This window comes from Nymphalis io, chromosome 1 (assembly GCF_905147045.1).
Source record: "Nymphalis io chromosome 1, ilAglIoxx1.1, whole genome shotgun sequence".
Lineage (NCBI taxonomy): Eukaryota > Metazoa > Arthropoda > Insecta > Lepidoptera > Nymphalidae > Nymphalis > Nymphalis io.
Window position 1 is genome coordinate 13,762,693 of NC_065888.1, and position 20,408 is coordinate 13,783,100.

General features: G+C 33.9%; 1 protein-coding gene across 2 annotated transcripts in view; it reads left to right on the forward strand.

The window, feature by feature from the left end:
- LOC126769988 (kinesin-like protein Klp10A) overlaps positions 1 to 20,408 on the forward strand; it is a 56,900-nt gene that overhangs the window by 19,238 nt on the left and 17,254 nt on the right. For both annotated transcript variants that reach the window (XM_050489077.1, XM_050489087.1), the window contains exons 2-3: positions 8,089 to 8,279; positions 12,400 to 12,436. In XM_050489077.1, the coding sequence (XP_050345034.1) occupies positions 8,089 to 8,279; positions 12,400 to 12,436 (228 nt within the window). The remainder of the gene's footprint in view (positions 1 to 8,088; positions 8,280 to 12,399; positions 12,437 to 20,408) is intronic.

Here is a 20,408-nt window from a genome sequence, read left to right on the forward strand (position 1 = left end):
ACATATAAATTTCATAGCCTAAAAAGTCATTGTTAACAATTATTCAACTTCTGATACTGCATAACTTTAAGTGAGTTATCTTACTCGTGCAGCTCTCTAGCTTGGTTATTGATATTCGTAATAGCCTGTGAATGTCCCACTGCTGGGCTAAAGGCCTCCTCTCCCTTTTTGAGGAGAGCTTGTTCTTGAGCTTGGAGCTTGTTCCACCACGCTGCTCCAGTGCGGGTTGGTGGAATACACATGTGGCAGAATTTCAGTGAAATTAGACACATGCAGGTTTCCTCACGATGTTTTCCTTCACCGTTTACGGTGATTTATGATTGAGCACAAAATTAAGCACATGAAAATTCAATGGTGCTTGCCCGGGCTTAAACCCACGATCATCGGTTAAGATTCACGCGTTCTTATCACTGGGCCATCTCGGCTTTTTTTGGTTATTGATATAGACGTAAATAATATAGGAAAGATAAGCTGAATGTAAAAGTGATATATTATTACCAGCAATGTGGTTGTTGTTCACAAAAGCATTGTATTGCATTTTTTGACATTATTGTAAAGCTACCTCCACACAGAAGGAAAAGGTGCAACATTTGTTTTATCAAAATGTACTTACCTAACTTATGTTATAATACATACTGTTTTGATAAAATGATTATTACCTCGTGCTGTCAATAAAATTAATACGATGTTGTGTTACGTTTAGTGACAGTTGCAGTTTTTGTAGTGGCAGTTCAGAAATATGTTCGCTTCCATTGAATTATTTAATCTGTAACAAGTCAAATTAATGTGTCTTTCAAGATGACGCATTACATTTGCTTATTGATTGGACCAATTATGTTCTAACGTTTCGAAGAGTTCTACCTCTGAGCTGAGATAAGACTAAATCGTCGCGTCGTAATTATACGTTTTGTTTCTTCGTATCTTCCCTGTAGCTCGATCGTGGGAAACAACGCCGTCTGTTTAAATTTCTTTTCCAACTTTTACTTGCACTCATGACGATAGTAGAATTATAATTTATTATTGTCTTCCATAAACTTTAAACACTACATAAGGTATTAAGAATATTAGAATGTTCGAAATTTAATGTGCAATACGACTTTATAAATTAATCTTTCTTATAATTATTTCATATATACAAGAAAATTATCGAAATTATTTGTCATTGAATCTCGTAACTCGTTGACCGTAACACATCAGGAACAAGCGAAGTATTATAATTAGCTCAAAGCAATGCGTTAACGGGTCAATGACACTCTCTAGAGATCGTACAAAATTTAAACAGTCTACCATCGCAATTTGAGCTTTAAAATCAAATATATCCCTTTGCAAGCAAAGCATGTTATGGATCAATTTAGGCCGGTTTGCTCACATATTTTGTATTTACTTAGAATGTTTTCATTAAATGTCCGTGTCCACAACGAAGGCTACCTCTGTCAAATTTTATTTGTTCACGTTTTGTTTAATAGTTTAGTTCGCGATGAGCTAATAAACAGACACTTACTCTCGCTTTTATAATTTTAGTCATGTATTAGGTATGTATTTTGAATATATGCAAATTGGCTCGTTGTAATCATGACGCATGATGCGTTTTCTTGTTATCGCTGTATCGACGATAAGATAAAGTCTGCATTTTAGCGGTGGAGTGAACACAAAAGTGACACTATTTTCTTATCTTAATAAATTATATATGTAATTAGTATAAATGTTTTCAAATGTATTATATATTTCTACTCGAATGTATAATTTTCCTTGTATTAATTCTCTAACGGCCTTAGTTTATAACTAAGGCTAACGTTGATTAGCAGCTGCTTAGTTACACTTTGATTTCTTCCTTTCTGTCATTATTGATTTGAAATTTGAAAGAAAAAGACACATCATTGTTTAACTTATCACCCGATAAACAAAGTTTATAAGTAAGGTCGTGAAAGTCTTGATTTTGTTGTAAATTTTTATAGTCAAGTCAAGTATAACAAGTCATTTTTGTTTTTATAAGTTTTAATTAATAATTCTCTACTAAAAAATTAACGATTTAGCATTCTAAACAAGCTAAACCCACGACTTCACCAGCGTGGAATTCAGCTTGTGATGAGGAAATCTGCCATTTCAACGTACATAATGCTTATTTGAATTATACACAAATTTATATTATTTAAATGGCTAAATAAAATCATATAAACTTAAAAGAGTCAGTTATTTTGAAATCACTGATGACACTTCACATACATGTATTTATTCGTATATAAAATAGCATATCGTTGTAAAGTTTAATATATTTTACTTGAATTTTTGATGTTTTCTCTTAACTTTCTATTTCTAACATTGTAATTAAACAGCAAGGCCAGTTGATGCATGTTGCAGTTTCTATATTTGTTTGATTGTATTTAAATGAATGGTTTTCATGATATTCGTTCTACATAAATATATTAACAAATATAACAAATAGCTTGTCATATAAAAACATGTGCTAGTAAAACGATTCTCTTCTTTCCTGTGGAATGATCCTAATTGGACGTATTGTTGGTACGGATTTATGAATTGTTTGTAAGTAAGTAAGTAAGTAAGTAACAGCCTATAAATGTCCCACTGCTGGGCTAAAGCCTCCTCTCCCTTTTTGAGGAGAAGGTTTGGAGCTTATTCCACCACGCTGCTCCAATGCGGGTTGGTGGAATACATATGTAGCAGAATTTCGATGAAATTAGACACATGCAGGTTTCCTCACGATGTTTTCCTTCACCGAAATGCACGAGGTGAATTATAAACAGAAATTAAGCACATGAAAATTCAGAGGTGTTTGCCCGGAACCTACGTTCATCGGTTAAGATTCACGCGTTCTTAGCACTGGGCATCTCGGTATTGTTTGTAGTGTATTATTTTCTATAGAGCTACATTCGTTCCCAGTACACTTTCTAGTCGTGATCAACTGACACTGTAATTGAAAACTGCGGTTAGGTTTAAAGAGAACGATATTATTTTATTACAAATACGCCGTATTACGATGTAATTTAGTAAATTGCATTAATGTTTATATCCTTGTAATCAATAAACTTATGATTGTTTTGTCTGTATGTGTATTATACAATTAATATATAATGTAATCTATATTTAATATTTTACAAAGGAAAAGGCAAAGTTGTAATTTGCGAAAAAAAATATTGTCCAAATTTCGTTTACGATGTGAGTGACATTAGTTATTCATTAAAAAAATCCAATCCAATTTTTTATAAAGAAAACGTCTATAGTAAATCGAAATGTGATGCGACAGTCGGCATGTATTTTTCTGTAGTCACAAAGTCAAAAAACTTCACAAACGTAAATATCCTCATCTCATCCATTACTTTTAGCGCTGGAGCAAGCATAATTCCGTCAGTTGGTTTGATTTATGTTGCGTCTGTTACTGGAGAATCAATTTTATGTAATAATATGCTATATCAATTCTTATTTTTACATTTCATTTACGAGTGGCAATCTGGTTTCGAAAAGGTTTTATGGGTCAAGAACGAACTTACTTATCTTGCGTATTTTTTTCGGTGCGATCATGAAATGCCATGTTTTGAATGATTAATTTCGTATTATTCTTATCTGATGCATTTTATGTTTTTCACGACTTTAGTCTGCGATAACAATATCATTCAAAACGTTTATTCAACTAATTTAAGAAAAGTTATAAAAGCAGCATAACATATCTTTAAATACTGTTTTGGGTAAGGAATTTCTTTAAACATATGTTTTTTCTTACTTCAAATTATTTGACGGGCCGGTTGGCGTGGTTGGTAGATACTCTGCCTTTCACGTCGGCGTGAAGGGTGTGGGTTCGATTCCCACCCAGGACAGACATTTGTGTGCATGAACATGTCTGTTTGTCCTGAGTCTGGGTGTGGTTATCTATATAAGTATATATTAACAAAGGAAAAGTAGTATGTTTAGTATATCAGTTGTCTGGTTTCCATAGTACAAGCTCTGCTCAGTTTAGGATCAGATGGCCGTGTGTGAATGTCCCAGTATATTATTATTATTATTATTATGCTTTGAGTATTGTCGATTTCGTCTTTGTTTTATTTCACTTAGCGTTCGTTCCACTTTCGCTCTTCAGCGGAGCCATGTTGCCGTGGTGATCGAAGTGTGTTCGATAACTTGCGTTCAGTTTGCCAAATCACCTCTTAAAATGTTTTGATAGAACTCTGCTATCTTCACATCCATGACGATATCTAAGCAAAGAAAGTTTTGTGTGATTAGAACATCAATTTATCCACTTTTTAACCGACTTTTAATAAAAAGCTGATTCCCAATTTCAGATGAATTGGTACGCGTACATATATATAGTATCTTATGTATGTACGTTTTTTTTATGTACTATCTTATTGTGTTAAGTATAGCTCTCAGTTTGTCTCATCTCACATACATTGAATTTGGACATTACGTTTTTATTTGAAGTGTACATAGAAAAAGTATTCATTTCTGTTGATTAAAAATGTTTTCATTATTTTATTAAGTATTATTTTATTAATTCAGAAAGAGTAAGACATTCTTCACCCCGTCACATCAATTTGAATTGCGTAGCAGTCGGAAATGAAACGACTCGTTCATTGACTAGATCTTTTTATGGCACTTCGATTGTGAAGCGATTTTTGGAATATCAACAATAATAACAATTATTTTGAGGGTCGAAATTATTGGAGATATTTTAATTGACGCTACTAACAATTAGCTCCTAAGGTTCTTCGAAATTTAACTATTGTTATAACCATAATAATTTTCCTTTCATATCGTAGGATAGATAGATTGAGTATTAATAGATCGTATGTTCGTATTTGGATAAATATACCTAATGTGCTGGTGCACAAGGACATCTTACGAACAATTATGAATCATTATATAACTGGTATAAAATTCTCTTTTATTTCTTATTGACACAGTGACACGATTATTTGACAGAATTTCAAGAAATTTCGTATTATCACAGCAATAACGCAAATTACAGTGACTCTATAAAACTTACATTGTTTCGATATTGTAGTGTTGAAAATAAATGTATAGTCTTCGTAGCGTCGGCGTTTGTTTGGAAAACTCATATAGAAAATATTCACATGACAGGAAAGTTTTTAATTTATTTTTTATTCGAGGGTGAGAATTGGTTGAAATTTCGACATTGTATCAAGTAACATTTTCTACTACGTGTCGCAGAGTCCAATAAATCATGATAACGTTCTACACGCAAATATAATCGACTAACATGATTTTTAGTAAAATTTATATATTATTTGAAATTATAATTCATTCATAGTTAAAATAAACTTTACTATAAATAATAATAGAATCACATATTCCAACGCGACACAGCAATGCTTGTGTGCCGGTTTGAATACAGACCACTTACGAAGGCACTGGTTGGCAAGTGGTCACCATTGTTAATAGATAAATAAAAAGAAAAATACATGTGAAATTTATACTAATGAGCGTCTACCTAATTACCAAATTATATTTTAAAGACAATACATAACCAATTAATTACAAACTGTTCATTATCCGCCGCTTGACAGAAGGACAAACGAAAATATACATTATTTATAATATTAATAAATTAAGAATTTAAGTTCAAATTTTGTGATTCTTACTGTAAATTTCGTGCCGAGATCAGATATTTTAATACGTATCAGACTATTTTCCACATTTTGTTTAAAGAACGTCTCTTCTCGGCCAGTTTGTTTACGTCTCATAATAGACTCCCCTTTGTGGTTGAAGTCAGGCTCCTCGTGTGTTATCTGAACGGCAGGTTGTCGAAGGTCAGTGACCTTGTCCCGCTTCGAGATAATTATACCCGCGCTTGTTGATGGTCAAAGTTTTACGTTTTTGACTAATCTGATTGAAACTTCCTTTAGTGTGAATGACTTGTTTCAAGTTGACCCTTTTTCTATACATGTAACTTTGTTGTTGCGACTGTGTATGTCTATTTAAGTTCTATGCTATGTGTACTATATATATGTATATTTTTATTATATGTATAAAGTGTTTTACAATTAATCAGGACATAATCAATTTTTTTTTAACCTTTAGGTATTTAACGTTGCGACATCTTAATAGTACCCAATTAGAGGCTAATAACATTATAATCGATAGTTTGATCCCATCTATATAAAATAACGTAAGATTTAATCCTTTCAAAGCGGATTTGTACGTTATGCAAGACGTTACGTCACTTTCGCTAAGATGCGTTGCATGCATCTTATGCACAGTAATTAATCTAGTGATGTATGTAGGTCAACTGCACTGATTTTAGTTTCATAAATGTATGTTGTCTGATTGGCTTAGAGACCTTATTTGAAGATCTTAGTCGTATCTTGTTGTTGTTAGAGCTTTTTGACGATTATTACAACTAACAGTCTTTATATATTACTTTATATGTATAGAATAGATTCAGGTCACGCACAGGTCAAACTACTGGGACTGGGCCTAGCGCCATGAAAATTCGCACGGGTTTTATCTAGACAGTAGGTTAGCACTAAAGATTTTTTTTTGATAATGTAACCCCTAAGGTAGTGAATAAAGTGGGTGAAGATTGTACAAAATCGTACATTTTTGAAGAAAGCTATTGAAATATGTATTTAGCAATTCTGAATTATGACGCGAGCGAAGCTGTGGGTAAAGCGGTAGTATTATGTAAAGTGACTTTACAATTTTGTTTATAGTTTAGAATTTAATGACATGCCTTTTTTCATTCCGATATTTTTTATTAGCAATTAAGCAAGCACTTGATTTTTTTTTTAAATCCTTTTACAACTGTACATATGTAATGGTGATACATTTTTTGCTAAGAATACCGATATAAGCAAACGATGTCTGAAAGAGAAAAGCTTTCATTATACTGGAAATTGCCCCCGTATCCATTCAAATCCCCTCTTGAAAGTTAATGCGTCTAGTCGCCCCTCGGTACCAATAGGTCCATGAAATGAACAGATGTTGCTCTGTATTAGGGTTTTTGTTTTAAACGATTATACTATATTTTAACTATTTATATTTATCACGTATTGAAGTTCTACCTATGTGATAAATAAAAAAATGCGATTAAGTATATACATACTGTTTACACTAGTAACAAGTTGGTAATTACGACAATATTGAATTCAAACTTTTGCTAATAAAACTTTTAACTGTAGAGCTATTCTGTTAGAACAAAATCGAAACTCACCCGCAGAAACGGCCTTGAAATATCAGAAGTGTGATATGCGACATTGACCATAATAATTACAACATTCCAAGAATACACGCATCAAAATATTCAATATTACACGGGTGGGTAATGAAGTGTGTTCTTACAGGATTGCACTACTGTTCGGATTGTTTATTCTATCGAGAAGAACCGTAACCCATTCGTAACAGTAACAGTAACAGCCTGTTAATGTCCCACTGCTGGGCTAAGGCCTCCTCTCCCTTTTGAGGAGAAGGTTTTAAGCTTATTCCACCACGCTGCTCCAATGCGGGTTGGTAGAGTACACATGTGGCAGGATTTCAATGAAATTAGACACATGCAAGTTATTATAAACACAAATTAAGCACATGAAAATTCAGTGGTGCTTGCCCGGGTTTGAACCCACGATCGGTTAAGATTCACGCGTTCGAACCACTGGGCCATCTCGGCTTTTTTAACCCATTCGTGTAACATAGTAATTACTTTTTTATACAAATTATAGATACGTATGTATGAACTAATATAAGCTATTCACAAATGCGTAAAATGTACTTCATGAAAATCAGCAAATATCATTTTTTAATAAGCTACATATCACTAAGGTGTGTGTTGTTACGCTGTTTTTTTCCTGTGTTACTGAATATTCGACATAAATGGTATCCTGTGCCAATAGGACTGATGAAGGTGACGCGATTACCGATAAATTAAAAGTCATCAAAATAATTGTGATTTGCTATTCATAAACACACTGTATATATTTTATTATTATGTAATTAATTTTCAATTGTTTTAATTTACATTTTTTTCTATAGACATATTTGGATTCAGCAAATATAACTCGTGAACACAGATGTTTAGAAAAATCATCTAAACGATTTTAATAATATTATGTTCTTGTATTACAGGACGGATTCACTCAGCGATAGTTTCCGGGGTGAACTTGGAAACGCGGTCAGTGACGGTAGAATGGTACGAACGGGGGGAGACCAAGGGCAAGGAGGTGGAGATAGATGCTATCCTTGCACTCAATCCAGAGCTCGCCGGTCAGCGCAACCACACACCTCACCTCCAGCCCATGCCCAACAAGCTAGCGAGGGTATGTACAGCCGATTATAACATAATTGTCTTGCGCTCATGTAAGCAGTAGGCTTAATGGTTAATTACACAGCGACTAGACTTCAGCTTGTAAGAACTTTATTTATCCTTTAAATAAAATATGGACAAAAGGAAAGATCTTAACTAATAATAATTGTTTCACGTTTTCATGAACATATTTTAAAAACACAACACATATTTTGTCATCGTATTCATTAATATAATCAAAAAATGTGTCTAACTTTTCTATTAATAGGACGTATCCTTAAAATTGGCTTCAGTTACGAAGGCATTACGACGTTACAGTATGATGAATCTATAGTTTTTTTGTCTACATAAAAAAATACACGTGGCATTGTATCGGTTACATTTTGCGATATAAGCAAGTAGTTGCTGGTCATTGAGACTGCACTAGAAGGGAAGTATAATGGAAGCATTTCTGCATTTTGCGTCACAATCGTAGCTTGATGGTTAATGAAATAACTTTTCATTTCGCAGTAGTTTGTTACATTGGAAATACCAATCAGCTTGGTTGAATCACGAAAGAGGAAGGATTGTTTACTTCAATGCATGTTATATATTTATTTCTGTATGATGATCGTCGTGCCGGCCAGTGACTAATCTATTTCAATCAGGTCAATGGACACATCACTCTCGCCGCTGTTGGCGAGACAATTTGCCAATTCACTTGCGGAAGCTATGCTCGGTCTACTAACATATTGGACGTTAACGTTTAACGATGATACTTTTTATTTTTAAACTGTATATGTAACGTAAAAGAACTATTAATGTCTAATGAACAAAGGATTTACTTTTAATCATATATAGATTAACCAAATTCAAACGTAGTTCACTTGGTTACAGAACCTAATTTACTATATTTCCATTTATAAATATGATAGACTTACTACACGAATGCAATTCTTGAACAAGTCAGTGAGCTGATTTTGCGAGTGAATTGAGCGGAAACATAATATCGATTAGCTGAGCGTTTGTACGGTGCCATGCCGCGATCACCCTCATTGTTTGGGTCGTGAAGCACGTTGCTAATCGACGCTACAGTTGGAAAGTCAAATCCGCGAAAGCCGAATGTGCTATCAGCCCATGACGCTCAGGCTATCGAACAGTATCTCAGATAACTTCAATATGACAACTGCAGAATATCACACAATATTAATAACTTAGTTCGTGAAAGGTGATGAATGGCAAGCAATTATAGTGAAAGCATCACAGGACAAAAGGCATTTTAGTGTCACCGTTGTTCAGCAAAAAATGTAGAAATGTTTCCATACATCATCAGTTGGCAGGTGATCATTTGCAATATGCACGTAGAGACCATAGCTTAACGAGTATTTATTTAAAAAAATGCACCGTTACAAAGGAATCACTTGTTCGCGCACGCCGCTCATCACATCACTACTTGCATATACCGTTATGTACCTCACCTAGAAATCGAGCCACAACTAAATGTCATGGTTAATATATACATTTTTGTCAGAAACGTGTCGATGTCGGTCAAAATCGATAGATAATAGTTGCATGCTCAGTGAACTGCGATCTAACGATGATTAATTTTCTGTCGACCTTCTAACTAGTATCGTCGACGCATGCCGGACACCGGTAAGCATCGATTTTCCACACTTGCCCGTTTTAACAATACAGTTTCACTTTTCATTCCAACTGGACCATTAGGCTGTGTTATTATCTCTCGATAAATGGAATCGGAAACCGAAGACCGTTCAGTAAGTTGCAATGAGTTTTGTCCATCACTGGCACATGATTGTTTGTCACGGCTGCGAAGGAACCATCGGGCTCGTCGTCCGATGATGGCGGTTTCCTGCGTGAGGGTGCGGAGGTCGAGGGCGCCGGCGACTCGGGCCACACGCTGCCCGTGCGCAACTCACGATCGGTATTTTCTCGCACTTAACATCATTCGCACTTTGGATACCGCATGGAGCAGAGGCATCGCCAGTCGCTCGGACACTTATGTATACGTTGCTCACGATTCTTGATTTGCACATGAACAGCTTTTTATGATATTTTTTACCCATTTGGTTGTGTTTTTGTTACGCTTGTTCAGAAACAACATAGTTATACAATCTGAATTTTATTATTTCATGGTAACCAAACCGCAACCAATCATTTAGTTGCGTAGTTTTATATAATAGTTTAAATTTTCCTAGCTGTAATTTATGTAAACAAGTTTATTTGGAAAGGCATTCCGTGTCAACAATGATATCATCAAATATTGATGATTCATCGTCCCACGCTCGTCTTCAAACGTGATAATGTTTTCAGTTATATTTAATCCTTATAGGAAAATGTAAAAAGTCAAATTAGTTGTATTTTAAATGAAAAGCACACTTTGTTATAGCACCTTTTTTTTAAATTGTGTAATCTCAATTTTTAAAAACAAATAACCACCACTTGAAATAAATTTTGACTTTCAATATATGGTATAACAATTAAGATTTATATAAATACTATTTCGCATAAAATGTTGGTAAAATTGAAGTGATGATAAAAAGGAGTGTGTCAGGGAGGACAATTTTAAAACTGGCTCTGATAATGAAGTAAGAGTACTTGCTTCACGTTTGAGTGTTAAGTCGCGATTACTGATCCTTATTGTCTCTGTTATAAGGGTAAAATTCAATAGCAAGCCAAAAACTATCCACACGACATGAATCATCGGTTTATTTAGGCTCGGCTATTCAACTTCAACTTAAAAGACTAGTATGAAGGTAGACCGCTTCCGTTCTGTGTTTGCTTTCAGAACAATTTCACGTTTATACTTTTTTAATTAAATGTCACACTGCTAGGCAAATGCGTCCACTCCTGTCTATGAGAAGATATAGAGATTTCGTCCCCACGCTACTCCAAGCTTTGTGGCTTATGTGTTAGAATTGCAGTAATTTAAATACTTCGTTCCAATGTGTAATTGAAAGATTAGAAATTTTCAATTAATTTACGTTAAACTTAATAAAACAGAAGGTGGCTTGGTAATCGTTAATTTAAAAATTGAAACAAAGGAGTCCTAATAAGGAAGGGAACAAATAGCTAATTGCTTAGTATTGTTTTAAAAACTCCATTGTCTCTTATTAAAATAATATTTTATTGGTAATTTACTGTAGACGTAGAGGGAATAAAAAACAAGGAGTACTACTACACATTTTTGGTATGTAATTACTCGATTGCTACATTACTGTTGAATTGCCGTTAAACTTGAACGCTGAGGGAGTTTTTTGTTTCATCCACGTTCATAATTAAGGTTTTCTTATTTCGTCGTAGAATGTCGTCTACTATAGCCAATGCTAATTGCTTGGAATACATTCGCAATTTTGGTAATCGCAAGCACTCGACAGTTTTTATACGTTTCGATATATATATTTTTTTCTAACCGTACATATTTAAACCAAAAGTCTTAGGTAATTAAGGTACAGATAGGTCGTATACTTAACTAAAAACTTTAATCTAAAATGAATATTAAAAAAATGAAATGTATATAAATTGAAGTTCAGTGGCCTTGATTAAATACTACTGATGTTATGATTGAGTTTGGTTTTGTATATTATGTAGTTTTTATTAATGTGTTCTCGCTTTCGTTTATTCTTTTTTTGGTCATAATAGTAATTTATATATAATATTAAGTAATAGCGTTTTATATTCCAGAAAATATTGAAAACTTATCATTAAAATTATAAAAAAAAAACTTACAATGTTTGACCAAAAAATCTTTAATTTATATAATTCAATATTAAATAGCTTATATAAAGAAGAATTTTACTTGACGAAATTTAGCCGACAGTTACATTTAAATACCGTTTAAGTATATAAATAAGCCCGCATGCAAGAAATGCTTTTAATTTTTTTTATATTTTTTATTTCTTATGCGGGTATAGAAATATTGTACAGTTTCAGTATCTAGTAAATTTATAAAATTACAAATGCCAAACGAAACAAGCGTTATGTAAAATATTATTCTGTTACTTTTGGTAAAGGCTACTTTTATTTTGTATATAATTTTATTTCAATTCTTCAGCTTGAGCTATTATTTTGCTCATACATTTTAATAAGTGTTTCGTAATTTTAACATTATTCTTATAAATATATTTCTGTTTTAGGATATGACACGGCAGTCAATTCCAGTTGCAACCAAAGGTAAGTTATTCGAGATTTATATAATTAATAAATATACTATGTTATGTAAATTTTAGTTGTAAGTATGTAAAAATGCTGAAGTATATGTACTTATACTATATAAATGACTTTGTATAACCTTCCAACTAAAATGCCGAGCCGGTTGGCGTGGTTGGTAGAACACTTGCCTTTCACGCCGAAGGTTGTGGGTTCGATTCCCACCCAGGACAGACATTTGTGTGCATGAACATGTCTGTTTGTCCTGAGTCTGGGTGTAATTATCTATATAAGTATGTATTTACAAAAAGAAAAGTAGTATATGTAGTATATCAGTTGTCTGGTTTCCATAGCACAAGCTTTATACAAGCTTAATTTGGGATCAGATGGCCGTGTGTGAAAAATGTCCCAGGATATTATTATTATTATTATAAAAATGCGTCTCATAATCGACAAATATAAATATTACTCAATTCCATAGCACGATTCATTTGAAAATGTTCAAAAATAATGAAAATCTATGAAGTATGGCGAATGAGAAAAGTAACTAGCTTTTGCAGTTTTTAACGTCTGCTTTGAAGTAAGTTGTGCTTTTATAGGAACAATAGCGAAAGATGGTGCGGTAGTTTCGGTTTTTCTCTGCGAGTTTCTCCAATATTGTGGGTGTGTTTATTCACAACTAACTACTCGTCCCGGTTTCGTACGGTTAGATAAGAAGAAAAATGTCGGGGCAAGAGTAACTAACAAATTTCAAGTGAATCGGGCGGATAGTTTAGGAGACCTCGTGAGGAGTGAGTGGTATCATGCTTATATCTATAGATAGATATATTTCAATAGATTTTAGTCTGTTTATATTTCACAGACACCATTATTTAATTTTATTATTTATCGTTAGTCCTGTTAGGTATTTCAAAATCAATCAATAAGAAAGAGCTCGTTGATAAAAAAAAAAAATAATTGGACATGTTAGATATCATCAAAACTTTGTGTTAATAGAAAGTAAAAACAGCGGTGCAGGGTAAAAAGGTAACTAACTTCGAATGCAACCGCCCGCGTTAGTCATGTGTACTTGTTTGAACTTGTTTATTGTTGAATGCTACTCGTATTTTGGCGCATAATGCGGCGTGGGGATGTGTGTCTAGAAAAACTTATTGTGACGGGCAATACCGAGCTCAAAAGAACCGCCCTCAAACCATATTGTCAGACTGGCTGAGTAACTCAAGTGATTTCTGTACTCTCGCTAGGATGGCCTACGACAGAAACCGACGGAAGCAAATAATCCATATGAGTCTTAACCACCAATACCACGATCTTCAGGAATGGAAGAACGACTGGAGAGAGAAAGAGACATATCGTTGAATGGTGTAAATCGTAGCATGTGTTAAATATAACTGATGTTACACAAAGAAACGAGTCAGTGAGCTCATCAAACTCCTAACGGACCCAAAATTTATCTCGAATGACGATCATACGCTTATAAGGTGCTTTGTCCGTCCGTTTAATATTATTTTTAACCGGCATGACGTGTCTTATAAAGTCTACTTTCTTTGTCAGCAATTTTAGACTTGACCTAGTCTACTTCATATTCTATATCCGCTATCGTATTTTTATTTCGAGTCCCACTAGAAGTGCGTTACACATATTTTTACTTGGTTGCTTTTAGTGTTTTAAAATTACAAATTTCTAGTTTCCTATGTTTGTTTAGTGTCACGGTCGTGAGTAAACGTGACTTCTTTTCTTTAGTTTATATAATGTTTACATGTTCGCATTTGTGTCACGATTTGTATTTCAACTATTTTAAAATTACTTTTTGAACTAAAATTAATATTTGGACTTTGAAACTTCGTTGAACTTTATCTTTTTTTTTAATAATACTGCAATGACAGCTAGTTCTTTACTGATGGTAGAGGGAGGTGGAGGGCTTTGTACAAGCAAGCGTCTGGGTACCTACCCAGACGAGCGTGACGAGAGGTGGCACCTACCACCCATTAATCAGATAATCTACCAGTTGCGTTCCGGTTTCAAGGGTGAATGGAACAGTGTAATTACTGGCATAAGGGACATAACATCTTAGTTCCGAAGGTTGGTGGCGCATTGGTGATGTAAGCGATGGTCAACATTTCTTACAATGCCAATATCTATGGGCGTTGGTGACCACTTACCAACAGGTGGCCCATATGCTCGTCTGCCTACCTATACTATATATAAGAAAAAGATTTTTAGGAATTACTAATATTTCTATTTATCCGTCCAGTCGAACCAGCGACTTACATCCATTGATGGATAGCGATCTATAATAATTATTATTATGTTAAAATTACGTTACATTTTATCGACTTTGTCAATTCTAATCATGCAACAATGTAAGCCATGCGAACGAACCCTTATCACGCTATTTCATTCATTTGTTATGTATTAAAGAGAGAGAGGCAAACGTCTATTAACTTTTTAACTCATAATTTGCGTAAGACGTCTGGGTGCTAATGGTCGCGAGTTATTTGTTCGATAATCTTGTAAATAAGTAAACAAATGGCCAGTGACCGTATAAGTATCACGTGTGAAATTGTAATCGTTGTAAGGAAAGTGTGTTACTTATTTTTTGCAACTGTTATGACCAATATTTTCTTTTTCAAAGTTTTTTGTAAAAAAGTAAAGTAACAGCTTATGAATATCGCACAAATTTATTTTTAAGGACTTTTCTTCCTTGGATGAGAAGGTTTGGAGACCATTCCACTACACTGCTCCAATATAGGTTGGTGAATACAGATATGGCAGAATATCAGTCAAATTAGAAGCCTGTAGGTAATGTTCACCTGACGATGTTTTCCTTCACCGCCGAGTACGAGATGAATTTAAAATTAAACTTGCAACCATCGGTTATGCATTCGCGCGTTCTAACGTCTGAGCTCATACAAAAAACAAAACAAAAACAAATATAAGACAACGTATTTACTGCATGGGTTGCGTCATTCCTTGATATTTGATGTATAAAATAATAGTTAAAAATTTACAAGAAGCGTGCTGGATGCAAACACTATCTTAATACAATGTCTGATCTAGTAGCAAAATAATTATGCGATTATAAGGTTGTTGCTGCGTTTTTCTATTAAGAAATTTTGCACTTTGGGCACTCACCTCTGTACTATATTATTTTATGCGTAAATGGCTTGTCTTTTAAATTGGCTGATGTGCACGGGAAGAAATAATATATATTCATATTTTTACTATATGGATTTCACTTCGAGTGTTGTGACGTGTGTAATATGTAAAGGATGCCAATACTGGTGGTAGGGCTTTGTGCAAGCTCGTCTGGGTAGGTACCACCCACTCATCAGATATTCTACCGCAAAACAGCAATACTTGATATTGTTGTGTTCCGGTTTGAAGGGTGAGTGAGCCAGTGTAATTACAGGCACAAGGGACATAAAATCTTAGTTCTCAAGGTTGGTGGCGCATTGGCTATAAGCGATGGTTGACATTTCTTACAATGCCAATGTCTAAGGGCGTTTGGTGACCACTTACCATCAGGTGGCCCATATGCTCGTCCACCTTCCTATTCTATAAAAAAAAAAATCACAGCAATATTATCATTTGGTGAAAAATCATCACCTTTTAACTAGATCTTTCGAGAAACGGAGTTAATTTAAAACTTTTTGACAACTTGACTTCAATCAAGGACAATGTAAACATATATCAATTCCATACTTGAAAAAGAGTTATAAAATAAATTGCATGCTTGAGTTTTGGTCTGTACTTAAAACTAGTTTAGGATGACCAAAGCTTTAATACCGCTTGAATCATCTTGTGTAATACGCGAACCTTATTGACATATTATATCATTTTATGAAGCCTGAAGAACAATAATCGTGAATATTTTAAAGTAAGTTTTCAAATTAATATTAATGTATGACGTATTTGAAAGAGTGCACACGTAACGTTAGTAGTTTTGTAGTTGCAACTCGAAAATTGCTGTTAGAAAATCGAAACCATTTCTTATTATTATTATTATATCTTCAATTATCGTTTAACGAATCATAATCGTCTATTTAATTTACAAACATGGCAATTATTGGCGTTGCCGTAATAATTAGAAAACATTTAATCGATTTAACGAATGATAAAATTCATAAAAATAAGGAAGTAATTCTAATACATTCTACACGTTTATGTTCAACCGAGGACAATGATCCGACAATCGAGTCACCTGTAACACGCTAATGGGACATAATAATATACTCTATACATAATTGTTTGCTCAAAACGTGCACATAGACGGACTTGTATGTGTGTCATAAGTTCATTACAATCATAATTTTATAGTCCATATTTTTTTTTATATAGAATAGGAAGGCGGTAAGTGGTCACCAACGCCCATATACATTGGCATTTTAAGAAATGTTATCATCATCGCTTACATAACCAATGCACCACCAAACTTGGGAAGTAAGATGTTATGTCCCTTGTGCCTGTAATTACACTGGCTCACTTACCCTTCAAATCGGAACACAACAATATCAAGTACTGCTGTTTTGCGGTAGAATATCTGATGAGTGGATGGTACCTACCCAGACGAGCTTGCACAAAGCCCATCACCACCAGTAAAATCTCAACCACCAGTAGGATTTCAACAGATCGTGAAATTCAAGGATATGTAAGCTATGTAAGCGATGGTTGACATTTCTTACAATGCCAATGTCTAAGGGCGTTTGGTGACCACTTACCATCAGGTGGCCTATATGATCGTCCGCCTTTCTATTCAAAAAAAAAAAAAAGATCCTATTTAAGATGTAAAAGCGTAACAAACAAACACTTAATTTTGCATTCTTAGTTAGTATACACGTTTAAGTTCAATCCAGGAAATCTTCCAGTGCGTCTGTTTTCCCAGCCAAGAGAAAAGTTTTGAAGCAAAGCCATTGCTTATTATTTAAGGAAAATAGCTATATAAATTAAGTTCAACTTGCCTTATATTGCTACTTTTTATATGTAATTGTTTAAGCAATTTCACATTGTTATCATGGCGTTTGGCCATTGCGTACCGCGCGCCGGAATTACGCGTTCTTCTAACAACGTACCACGTTATGTAATATTAATTTGGCAACGGTTGTTTGTCCCCGTTCTATGCTCCACATTTCGTACTCATTGCTTCTGCTCATCTAATGCTAGGCGACAAATTAATTAGAATATCGTCTTACGTCTTCAATTATATCTTAGACGGTACAACGTTGTAATTATTTTAATTAAATAAATACCTACGCATCACGAAGCAAACATAAAATTATATATTATAATTGTATTGACATAAGACAATTATTAAGTAACCTGAGGCTGATTGTTTGCAGTTCCGCACACGTGGATATTCAATCTGGAATTCGTTTGTTTATGTATTTCCGTGGGAGTAAAAGGTTCCTACTAGTTATAAAGTATATAGATTGGTCCAATGTCAAAAGAGTCTACAATATTTAAAAGAAACGTTTCCCTTATATCCTTGTTGACGTAAAACATTTTCTTGCCAGTATATTTTCATATTCATAGTAAATACAAATATTCTCTCGAAAACTTTCTAGCTTCTTTATTTATTATCTATGGAAGTAATAAACATTACTTAAACTAATATTTATATAAATTATTTTCCGTTTCGCCTCTACCTCATACTGTAGTACTTCTTTAGGTTTGTCATATTCTAAATAAACCAGACCATATTCTTAATATTTTTTGCATCGTTTAAACGTCCGCTCTCCGTATCCTGCCGGGTCACGGTCGTGGATAATAAAATGCAAACTTGACATTGTATCGCTGTCAAGGCCACTAATATACGTATGGAATTATAGCAATTTTAGAACATTGTTACGAGCCCAAAGTCAAATAATGTATGAAGTACTGATAGTGACTATGATTTATGTGTTCAACATTTTTGATCATGCAAAAAGGTTTTCTCCACCGTAGTCTTATATTACTTCTTACTGATTGAAAATGTGGAACTGTGTTGCAGACATCGAAGAAATTGGATGAAATCGATATTAAAGTTCAAGATATTTTACTTTTGATAGATTTTATTTTAATTTAATGACCGTTTGGTGCGGTTTCAAATTTGATTTCATTCAAGACTTTTAAAGGGATTATTATGTTAAAAGTACTTCATATTCAGAGTGGCCTGTGTCACTCAAAAATGATCAAATTATTACTTTGACACAACTATTTTATATACTTATGTAACTTAACCAATATATATATAACCAATATACAAATAATTTTAATAACATGCTACAGCTACACCATAAAAATAATAAATAGTTTTAAGTATTTTAGATCGCAGTAATTTTTTATGGGCCGCAATAGCTGTATAGGTTTAATGTAACTCAAACCAGGTGGAGAGGTTCCCACAATTATATAAACAAGTTTATAACAAATTAAAAAGTTTTCGTCCATATTTCGTTTTATACTTAGTTCATTGACCTCATATTATATTCACAATAAAAAAATGATTGTTCAAAAATGCTTAAATTGTTTCTCTACGAGTACAAAGACGTAAATATTTCTAAATTTTAAAATTTGCGACCAATTAGTATGTAATATTCACGTTGGTTTCAAAACTATTGAAGTCTAAATTGGTGATGACTGCAGAAGATCACAAATACGACAGGTATGTCCGTTGCTTTGACTGTCATATGTTTGAACATGGACATAATTATCCTCGTTAAAATATAGCTATGGCGTGTGATGTTTGGTTTGGGGTTGAATATTCCATAGGGCGGTCAACAGTACCGTGTGCTGGTATAAGTGTAGGCAGACGGGGGCGCGGCGGACAGTGCGCGGCCGGCCGCGTACCACACCGCTACCTGGCACCGATGCCGTACAAAAACATCAAATGGAACAAACGAAATAGTGCGGTGAACCTGACCTTTCAACCTCAGATCGAAAATCGAGTTTTTATACATTTATTATGCCAGGTCTTTTCGAGAAATCCGTGCATTTGCAACAACGGCGGGCGGTAGTGAGGCGTAAGTGATCGCACGTTGAACTTTATTGCTCAGTGATAAGTTTCTTTTCCATGTGTTATTCGATTCGTGTTGGAAATTAGATTTCCCTGTGTGGGTGTTGCATATTAATGATAAGAATGGGAAAGTTCTCTTAATGAATTGAATATAATGTCTTTTATAGAATAATGGCCGACTAGCGAAAAAGATAATAGGAACATCTGCAACTCTATATTTTCTAGTTAATTATCATATAATATTAATATTTGTATAATCATAAGAAATTGTTATAATTTAATAATAAATTCGTGTTCTCCAAGTGTCTCAGGTACTTTGTTGTGCATATTGTTTCATCAGGCATCGACCCACGTGTAATTGAATCGCGCAAAACAATGTCTGGTTTTTATTTATCATTGAGGAACGAGTCCAACGTACCGTATGATTCAAGATGCGATGGGATGAGCGTAGGCGCATGCTAACGACCGGCGAATTCCCACGGCTGTCACCGCTTTGCTTTGATATCTTGGAATATGTTACTTTTAACATACTACATGTAATACAGTGTTAGATCTTATAAAGTTTGATGTCTAACTGTTCGGTCTTTATCTTTTATCTTTATGTAGTTTTTTTAATTATTATCATCGAATTTGATTCCAAATACAAATCAAAGCCTTGAATTAAGAATTAAATCCAAAGTGGATCGAGGTAACTCTTGCACCGCGAATTGTCAAGTAGTTAAATCATTAATTTCTAATAGTATCGTGAGATCATCTCTCTAAACAAATATGATTCTCCACGGTCAATGCAATCACATAATCAATTTAAACTTTGACGGTCGATTAATTGATATTTCAAATTAGAGATTCTCTATGGTTTGTTTTTCTATTTTCAAATTTTTAAGTCAATATTCTGAATTTTCCTGATACCACTAGTGATAGACTAGTCTTGAAAATTCACCATTTGTTTCTATGTGAAATGTGAAATAAACCAATGCGGGCTTCTTAACTTTGGAAATATTGTAC